The 10643-nt window shown below is 40.5% G+C and overlaps 2 protein-coding genes across 3 annotated transcripts in view; one reads left to right on the top strand and one right to left on the bottom strand.

Annotated features, from left to right (window-relative positions):
• Positions 1-321, bottom strand: part of LOC106815602 (p21-activated protein kinase-interacting protein 1-like) — a 4990-nt gene extending 4669 nt beyond the window's left edge. Inside the window, exon 1 of the mRNA XM_014820084.1 lies at positions 219-321. Coding sequence (XP_014675570.1) covers positions 219-305 — 87 coding nt within the window. The 5' untranslated portion in view covers positions 306-321. The remainder of the gene's footprint in view (positions 1-218) is intronic.
• Positions 322-640: 319 nt separating this feature from the next.
• LOC106815599 (tRNA selenocysteine 1-associated protein 1-like) overlaps positions 641-10643 on the top strand; it is an 11589-nt gene continuing 1586 nt past the window's right edge. Inside the window, exons 1-7 of one of the 2 annotated variants that reach the window (XM_014820078.1) lie at positions 641-808; positions 4624-4721; positions 6957-7056; positions 7341-7396; positions 7742-7845; positions 8171-8321; positions 8737-8953. In XM_014820078.1, coding sequence (XP_014675564.1) covers positions 761-808; positions 4624-4721; positions 6957-7056; positions 7341-7396; positions 7742-7845; positions 8171-8321; positions 8737-8953 — 774 coding nt within the window. In that variant the 5' untranslated portion in view covers positions 641-760. The remainder of the gene's footprint in view (positions 809-4623; positions 4722-6956; positions 7057-7340; positions 7397-7741; positions 7846-8170; positions 8322-8736; positions 8954-10643) is intronic. The other variant, XM_014820080.1, reaches the window with a different exon arrangement.

The raw sequence follows: 10643 nt of genomic DNA on the forward strand, positions 1-10643 counted from the left end.
TGATTAGGCTCGGGCCAAAAACGTCCGTGTGAACGCGCCTATAAATACGCGTTGTATTATATAGTCAATGGCCGCGTGTGTGTTGTACGTGCGGGCTTGTTCTTGCTGCCAGTGATTCATTCGTCTGACTCTGAGGTCAACAAGTGGCGCAGTTTATTAGAGGGTTGTTTGCAAGATGTAAAACACTACCTGAATATACAAGTTAATCAATTACATACGTTTGAACCCGAATTAACTCTATATCCAAGTAACAGCTCTTCGTATGTTCCAACAATCAACTCCATTGCTACAGCGCGTGTGCTCATTTGGGGGATGACATGTAAATGTGTAAACGTCATCAGAATATGGGCACTTCTTGCAAGAATAGATTCACGAAATGTGGTTTATTAAAAATATATAAATTTTAAAGTTTTTTCAGATATACAAATTCGGTTTATTTAATTATAAAATCAAAGATAATGTCTATCTCGTGCGAAACAAGAGTTATTATTTCAAATAGTAAGAAATTTTCGATACAATACGATACCGACGGACATGCGCGAGCGCTTTAGCATTTATAGATGGGTTCCACACTATGGTTCCACATCAATCGGACTTGACAAACGATTACAAATAACGCAGAAAAATTTCCAGTGTAGCCGTCTATTACGCGTAGCCCTCTGGTGTTGCCAGTTGGATTTCTGAACAAAATAGCGGAGAAATTCTTCTTAGTAATTACTAATTAGGAACTATACAGGATTCAGGAACATTTTAAAGAAAAATGTCTATTAGTAGGCCTAGTGGCCTCGGATCCTTATGGATGGGCGATGTAAGTTTACTCACATATCTTAAGATGTAGTCTCTACTAGTACTAGAAGTAGAACGGCTGAATAACTTAGAACGTGAATGTGTAAATGCTGTTACATTGTCTATGTAACATAAACTAAAGTAAAGAGTAAAGTAAGAGAGCCTTCGTGGCCCAGTGGTTAGGCCACGTATACTCATATTTACTGTTCACTGAAGGCTGTGAGTGTGAATTCAAACCCCGGCCGGGGCAGTGAATTTTCTCAAGGTGTAAAAACTGGCTCTCAACATTGGAGACTGAATCTCCCGTGGCTCGGATGACCAAGTAAAATGGCGGTCCCGTCTCCAGTAATACTATTAGTATTACTATTAGTATTACTATTAGTACTAGTAGTATTACTAAGGCTGAGAGGGTCCCCAGGGTACTGCCGGAACGTACCTTGGGTACGGTCCGGTATACCGGAACGTACCCTGGTACTATCTAATATGCCGGACCGTACCTTGCCTACTCCACTAACGAGTCTAGGGAGTCGCCTACGCCTACTCCCTAACCCTAACCCTAAACCTAACCCTAACCCTAACCCTAACCCTAACCATATCAAATAGTGACCAGGCTACGCTCCGGTATACCGGACCGTACTTAGGTTACGTTCCGGGCCTTCCGGCATTACCTTGGGGGACATAGACCCTATGACTATGAGCATTACTAAGGCCAATGGGGACGTAAAAGAACCACTGAGGGTGCAAAAAAACTCTGGCTGTGACCACCCTCAGTGCCATTTGGTAAAAGGCTAACTACCTGGCTTTACCCAAGCTAGGTCACACCCCATGGCTAGCTATAGCCCTGGACGTTTATTCCTTATGGGCTGTCCAGTATAGAAGTAGAAGTAGCCTAGGTCTAAGTAAAAGTAAAACTATATCTCTGGCTATTACCCAACTATTACTCATTACATTAGCTATTACTCCTCACCTGTAACTGTAGTGATGTCACGATCATCGATTATACTCGATCATCGGTTGAACAGTGGCTCGTACCAAGCGCTTGGTTATCAAAATCCATAATCGATTTCATCGAAAACAAAAAACAAAAACCAAAAATCGAAATAAATGTCAAACTTGAACAAGAAAACTTGGAAGACACGATAACACGCCAAGCATGCACTGCGGTGTAAATTTGCACTGTGATTGTCTGAAAAAAAATGCTATGCAAATTTATCCAATTGCTATACAAAATTTATTTTGTATAGCACATTTGCTATGCAAATTTTTGGCTGGAAATTGTTCCCTGATTCGTTATTACCCCTCACCTGTAACTAGTGATGTCACGATCATCGATTATACTCGATCATCGGTTGAACAGTGGCTCGTACCAAGCGCTTGGTTATCAAAATCCATAATCAATTCCATCGAAAACAAAAAACAAAAACAAAAAATCGAAATAAATGTCAAACTTGAACAAGAAAACTTGGAAAAGTGATGAGAATCAGAGATATATCATCGCTACTATACAAGTTATCCTTTATTAACATCCATGTATTATACACACAGTAGTAAACAGTGCAAAACAAACAGTAAACAGGGCTAAACAAGCACATACATGCACACACGTACATGCACACGACGTTACGCACACGCAGGCATTCAACACCCCGAGTAACCGATTGTGTAACCGATCATCGGTTACTTGGGTCCAACCGATGATCGATTCCGAAATTACAACTGATTGACAACACTACCTGTAACTGTAGTGGGTAAACCAAGCGATTTTGTGAAGTACAGTACATATGCCTATTCCTAAACATAACCTTAACTGTAATAATAACCCTTATTTTTGTCATACACATGATAAACGTGAATGATTGTATAAGATGTTTCAGTGTATAGCCTATTTTGACAAAGGCCTCATTATGGAGGCCCAATCCTATGTGAAAATAACGGTGTACGAGTCTTCTAAGACATGCTAGCTCTACTACACTAGACACTTGCTATTGTGTGAGCAATACCAATAATAGCTCGAGTACTATAGCCTGCTTACAGTTGCCGCAGGGCTATAGAACATTCTATTACGAATGCTAGGGAACAACCCGCTAACTGGCGCTGCTGCAGCGCCACCAAAAATGGCCGTTTGAAGTTCGTAAATCGAATGTTTGTTCACAAGAAATACCGCAAGCAGACCTTTTCAACGATAGTTAGAGGTTAAATTTTAGTAGCTGATATAACTTGAGACATATTCACTTCGGATAAGAGGCATAAATTGCCTACCAGAGACGTTTTATAGCCGCGAGTAACCGTGAATAAGTTGGCCCCTAGCATTCGTAATAGAATGTTCTATAGCCCTACAGCATCTGTACGCGGGCTATAGTACTAGAGCTATACCAGTAAGTACTGTAGTGGTCGGGAAAAATACAAGAACAATGAGGAGGACTTTAGAATCCTCATTGTTTCCTTTGACTGTTCCAGACAAACTTAAATAATATTGGTATTGCCTGTTAGTGTTAGTGTTACTTTAGCCTTTCGCTCCTACAGATGCTACTCTAAAAACAACAGTTCTTGGGAAACAGCATTGAGTCCGCAACATGGTAGGCTAGGCTGCATCCCATGAAACAAAGGAATAATAGCTAGCTAGCAAGATAGCTGTCATGGATTTAGCCTGCCACCCTTGCATCAAACTCAACTCATTGTAATTTGGCCAGGTTGGGCCGTTTATCGAGTGCAATCAAACCAAGAACATAGGTGGCCATGTATGATTTAAGCGGTGGTGGTGGCGCTAGTGAGCGGGCATGAGTTGGGCGATAATAAAAATATTGTTTGTTTGCCCTCACCCGACCGACCCGCCAAAAACGGGCCGACTCAAACAATTTTATTGACCTTATCCATTCTTTTTTTTTACAAATTGTATCACTGTACATTATATAAATCTGTAGGCAATACATTATATGTACCAAGCAAGACAAACATTCAACATAAAAGGTATCGCCACACAAGCACACCTGAGCATGTACTGTAGACACCATGCTAAATTTGTAAAAAGGCCCCCTCAGAAAAAGCCTACCACCTACCTACCCGAACTTTTCAGCCTGGGTTGGGTGAGGGCAAACAAATATTTTTTTAATTGTGGCCTTAGCCTGCTTTGCAGCAATGATTCAATGCCATTTCCCTGCCCTGTTATTCATAGAGTCCTGCAGCACAAGCATATAGGGCTACATGGGTATACCTACCTGTCACTAATTTTAACATTCATAATAAGTTTGAATAATGTCATAACCTCATGGCAAATAGTCTTCATAGCCCAAGGGACTGTAATGAAGAAGGAGTATGTAACATTAAATAAATTGACATGTTGACTCTTTAGCTGGATTGCAGTTGAAACAGTTTGTGTTTTACAATTAACTGGAAAGGAAGGAAGACAGTTCTGGTATGAAATAGCGAAAACAAACAGTTAAATTTGGACAGATCTGTTGCTCCATGAAATGGTCATATATATATAGAAAGACAATTTCAAACTTTTAATTTCCTATGCAACAAATTTGTAGTTGAATAAATTTCCAAACATCATCACAGCTGGTGTAACATGTAGCTGCTGAAAGGAATCAATAAACCTCTAGCTTTCTCATGGTAACTGGGCTATGCTTATCTACAAAGTTTTAACAGGGTATTTTCTGAAATAAAAAAATGTAATAAGCATTTCTGTTGTTACCGTTTATGCCCAGCTCGGTGCAAATAAAATTCAAAATCAAAATAACAAATCTGATAATAAATCTGGAAATCTATATTACTTAAGTTACTAGTGAATTTGCCATGGTTTTTCGTTATCTTAACTATTATTTTATTTTTTTGTAGCTGGAGCCATATATGGACGAGTTTTTCATCTCCGAATCATTCCGTACGATGGGTTATGAAACCAAAAATGTGAAAATTATCAGAAACAAAAACACTGGGTAATTTTCAACAGTTTTTATTATGAATTAAACGTCGTACCATTAGAAACTTTTAACCTGTGTGTGCACCTAGTTCACAATACGAGTTGTTGTCTCAATATCAAATATGTGATTTTCAATCTATTTCGTAGTTGCAGCTTGACACTGTGAACTTAATGTGGATTTCCCAGTTTGTTCCAGCAATGTTATCTGTTTGATGGCCAGAATTTGTCTGAAGGTACTCTCAAAAGCTTGAGTCCCATTCATGGACTTGCATCCGGAAAGTGACTAAACTGCATACGTGTACCTATCCAATCAAATTGAGCACTGGGGTTGAACTACATGCCAAGGCCTAAAGGCCCTGTCACACTAGAGCGTATAGCCTTAACATATGCCGAGTGAATGAATTATTTTGGAAAAGCCATCATACGCTGGCATACGTCGACCCAGGCACCTAAAAAAATCAGGATTTTTGTGGATTGGTCGTATACATAACGTATACATAACGAATTGAACGTATACACAACGTATGTCCAACGTATGTATAGCGTATCATTAACTTATAAATAACTTATGGGAGCGTATCCGAGCGTATGGTGAACGAGTGCCTGGCGTTCTCGACGAATGGCCAGCGTATGGGTAGCGTATGAGTAGCGCATGTGCAGCGTGCTCGGCGTTCACGAACGATCACGTGACGTACCAGGATAAATACCGTGCCGGCGGTGCCGCTCTCGTCATAAATCAATAAAGCATCTACCATGCCGCCCAAGCGATTGTATGCCCCTTCCAGTGGCAGACGGAGAGCAAAGATAACCCATGCACAACCAAAACCATCACCACCACCTGCAGAACAGCCAGACCAGCCTGACCAGCGTGACCAACCTGACCAACCAGACCAACCTGACCAGCCTAACCCTCATCCTACCGGCCATACACAGTCCATGTCAAGATCCAGAGAACCTCGCTCACCCACTCCTCCGTCCCGCAAAGGTTCTGTCGTCTCTGTTGCCTCTAACTCCAGGAAGCCCAATGACCAGACAAAGAAGAGAGGTCTACGAAGATTGTCTTTTCACTTACAGTAGAACAGGAGGAGAGTATGCTGGAGTTCTTGCAAGCAAATCCAATTATCTGGGACTCGCCCGCAACGCGCCCGCAACACGCTCACAGTACGCCAAATGAACGCTAGCTGTACGGTAGAAACACGTTAAATACGTTACTCCGTTGCCAGGCATACGTACAATACGTCTGAATACGTCAAGATACGTTGCAAATACGTCCAATATAGGTTAGAAGTAAGTTACTCAATCGTTGTCAATACGCTAGGTGTACGTTACACCCTCAGCCGACGTATCTCGACGTGTGAATACGTACCATGCCTCTAGCGTATGTCAACGTATGTCTAACGTACTCACGACGTATCTATAACGTATGCCTAACTTATGAATTATACGTTGTCTATACGCTGAAAGTTTTGAACAACCCAAAACATTTTTTCTGTCTCGGCGTACCTCGACGTACGACAGCGTATCACAGCGTGCTGTTAACGAATACAACTTATGCCTAACGTACTCCTAACGTACTCCTAACCTATATCAACGTACACTAACGTATTGGCAAAAAATCTCATACGCTGGTATACATTAAGGCTATACGCTCTAGTGTGACAGGGCTATAAGATAAAATATTGCTTGTTTCCCCTTTACTGACCGACTCGCCAAAACGCCGCTACTCGACACATTTTATTGGCCGATTAAAACAAAACAAAAATTATTTCGTTTCGCCAAAAAAAAAAAAATTTGTTCCGCAAAAACATATACACAAAACAGAATATACAATATACATACACACATCTTGTCAAAACAAAATAAAAAAGATTTTTCGGCCTTCGGTACCCTGAGAGGCGAGTAGGTAAAGGGGAAACAAACAATTTTTTAAGGGTGGCTCAATGCAATTCCATACCATTACGCATTTGGCTAGCGATGTTCTGTAAAAAAAACATTTATCATACATTATCATTCCATTTAGCTTGTGCATGTTGATAAAAAAAACACCACACTGACTCCAATTGAGCAGGTGAATCTACACAAAATTGGGCATGTAGCAAATAATTTGCACACATGTGGTATTAATGTGCATGTACTACATTGAATTCAATAGTAGCTAAACTGATGGCTTATTTGCTATGACCATTTTGCTATCATGATGATAACAAAGTTCTGCCATTATTTGATAACGTATTCAGCGTTGTCTTTGCAGTGCACCTGTAGGTTACTGCTTCGTTGATCTGGGTACTGAGGATGTTGCTCGTAACTGCATGATGGGTCTAAGTGGTCGTACCATACCAAATTCTTCTCCTGTAAGTATTGGGCTCAAATGCAGCCTCCATTAAATAATATTGGCCACTGTGGCTATCGGGTGTACATCAGAAAGGTATCAATAGCTAAGACTAGGACAGAAAGCTATCAAATGCTAGGAATAGGAGCGATCAGCACAGTTGGGTAGCAAATGGTGGAGTGCTGCACAGGCATGCTTGGCACACCGTGAAGTCATGGAGAGGTGTTTGGTGAGTGTAGAGTGCAGTGTACGGCAGCATGCTAGATAGGGGGGTTCTCCACAACATTCTGCCTTTCCTTTTCACAGGCAAAGAGATTCAAGTTGAACCCAGCAATACATGGAGGAAGAGATCAGCCAAACTCGTAAGTGCTTACGTATGCACATGTATGCAAGTGTGCATGCTTATGTTAGTATATTAATATATAGTTTCACAGTTTCCCGCTTATACGTGAACAAGGTGCCACATTTTAAATTATAATTCGGCAACTAACGTTTTAGAAGAAATCCGGTAATTATTTAATAAGACGGCCTTTGTTTGCGTGCGTGTTTATACCGTTTTCACCTTTCGCGTGCACATTACAATCACATGGCTATGCACAGGGTAGCATCATGACAGATATCCACAATAGCAAAATAGCTGTTCCGCAATTATGCTGCCGCGTGTAGCTCTAACGGAGACATCTGTGTGTTTGCCGTCTCGTTTATAGACAGGATTTCTCTCTCTTCGTCGGTGAGCTCTCAGAAGATGTCAATGACCTGGCACTGTACAACGAGTTTTCGAGACGCTACTCTTCATGCGTGAGCGCGAAAGGTACGTGACTCCATGAGTGATTCGTGCTCGGTGTTAGCGGATGTTGATGCGTGGGCGCTGGTTCTAAAAACCTTCGACTATGCAAAGTGATGTTGCGTTTTCGCGTGCAATTGATGGTTTCAGTAAGAATATGGGTGTTGGTACTCCATTAATTAGCGAAGGCCTGCTGCTTGATACCCTCTAGAACTTATGTAGCTGCGCAAAACCCTCTAGAATCTTGTTTGCTTTACTCTGTCTCATTCTGCGCCGTTATGCGCGTGTTTTATTATGTCAAACAGTGATGTGTGTTTTATATTGGTAATTGGTGTCTTGCGTATTTCTTCAGTTGTGATCGACCACGTTGGTGGTCGGAGCAAAGGATTCGGTTTTGTGAGGTTTACGAATCAGACGGATCAGGAGAAAGCACTGGTTGAGATGCAGGATAGCACGGCCATTGGACGTCGCGCTATTCGAATTAGTTTGGCTACGCCAAAAAGGTAGGCATCATCGTCAGCAAATTTTCTGTGCGTGAGTTTAGTGGAAAAACCATGGTGGCCATGATGCATTGCTGTGTTGCGTATTTAGCTGAGTATTTAGTATTAAGCCATTAATCTGAGATGCGTTTATAGAAGAAATGTCTGTGCAACAAAACTCCTATTTATAATATAGATTTACATACTGTTATATTTAAAACATGGCTGTGATTATTTCCTTATGTGGTACTAATATTAGACTTGAATATTTACTTATACCCAAGAATGGCAACATAGTAGCATGATAGTAGTATTTCCAAATGCCTCTGCCATGCTCTGGCACTGATGGAATTGTTCCTCATTTACATGGACAAATTACATGCCCCTCTCTCATGTACGTTTGCCTAATGTGTTGTGTTATTTCATGCGTGATCGTTAGACAACAGCAGCATTCGCAGCAGCAGCATCATTATAACGATCAGCAGCACCATTACCAGCAGCCCTACAACTACCAGGACCAGCAGCAGTACCAAAATGCGCCCTACAACCAGTACTACGGCCAGTACAACTATGGCTCATACGACCAGCAGGGGGCGTGGCAGTGGTATGACCAGTACCAAAATGCCAATCCACCGCCCAACGTTGAAACAGAGCAGGTATGTTAAAGTTGTGTTGTATCGATAGCTAGTATTGATCTAGTACTCTAACAACATGGATTATGATAGCAATTGACCAGATAGACAGAAACACATTGCTTTTAGAATGACCCTATGCAGCTGCATATGAGTAAAAATCCTTTAATCCAAAACTTTATTAAACATATTCATGAAACCAATAAAAGAAAGTAATTATTGACTTAATTTTATAGCAATAAAAGTTACAACTTATAACTGTTATTTAAGGATACATTCAGTGTTGGTAGGTGGTATTTGGTCGAAATTCTACTTCTACCGTCTGATACCACCTACTCGAAGCACCAGGAACATGTCAGAGCACTCTTTTCAAATCCCATCCTGCAGATGTGACTACAGGAAAGGCTCCTTCTTTCCCAGGTCTATTACAGAGTGGAACGCCTTACCCACTGAAGTGGTGACAGCCGAAAATCTATGTTCCTTTAAGTCTCTGATTACTGCCTAAACGACATCAGGGCAGTTTTTTAAGTAAAATTTGCTTTTTTGGTTTTTTTTTCTTTAGAAAATCAAGGGAAGGAAAATTTTATTTTAGTCTCAACTAGCGCCTCCCGTTGGCATAATCATCAGTATGTTGATGGTGGCCAATATAGCGTAGAAGTAGAAGTAGAAATTTCAATACTCATTTTATTTGATAGATGGCGCCCATGAGCAGCTATGTATACGTAGACGTTATGTATGTAGCCTCCCAAACTGTTCAAAATCCCCGCATACGCTTACCTGGCATATGCAAACCCTGGAACGCCCTTTAAATAGTGATGTCATGAACGCGTGCTATCCCAAAATATACTACGTGCCACCCCAGCATGCGAATCGGCAATGCTGTTACAGCTGTTTTGTTCCGCTATTGCTACGGGCATTTGTGTACATAGAGACGATAACAGAGGGCGATGAATGGGAGATTGAAACAGATCAGTTATTTTTTTCTATTCATAACAGCAAGACTGTTTTTTAAGTTTGTTGGTGTTAAACGGTCACAGATAAGTCGCAGTAAGTACTAACAGTAGCAATTCTACTTACCTTGGTCAATTCTAAACACAGCCATTCAATCATTGCAAAATATAGAAAAGTGCTAATATCTCCGTTGTTAGAAATGCTGTAGTTGCTGATTTTCAAAAGCTATTTATCGAAGCTTACAACTCCGATTCCAAAATTTTTGTTTCGTGTTAATGCTAACATATTAAAAGAAAAAACGGTCCCTGGAATTTTTATGAAATATTATTTTAAAAGTTATGGCTCTTTGTTTATGAAATTGTGTTTTAAAAATCATAACAAATTTTCGTGCATCTTATTTCCTAAAGTAAAGCATTTAAACAAAATTCTAGATACCATTTTTTAGTTCATACTATGAACAACTTATGGCTAAAAGTTTAGGTCCCAACTCATATATATTTTTACCTCCGCCAAGGGGTTGGCAGGAGGTTATGTTTTCACCGGTGTATGTTTGTTGGTCTGTGCGTGTACAGCCTAACTGAAAAAGTTATGGGCGGATTGTCATAAAATTTTCAGGATAGGTCAGAAATCGCCTAACTTAGAATTGATGACATTTTGGTGGTGATCCGGATCAATTAATTAAATTAATTAATTAATGAAATTTTTAGGATAGGTCAGAAATGGGGTAACTTAGAATTGATTACATTTTGGTGGTGATCCGGAT

This window comes from Priapulus caudatus, unplaced genomic scaffold (assembly GCF_000485595.1).
Source record: "Priapulus caudatus unplaced genomic scaffold, Priapulus_caudatus-5.0.1 Scaffold1155, whole genome shotgun sequence".
NCBI lineage: Eukaryota > Metazoa > Priapulida > Priapulimorpha > Priapulimorphida > Priapulidae > Priapulus > Priapulus caudatus.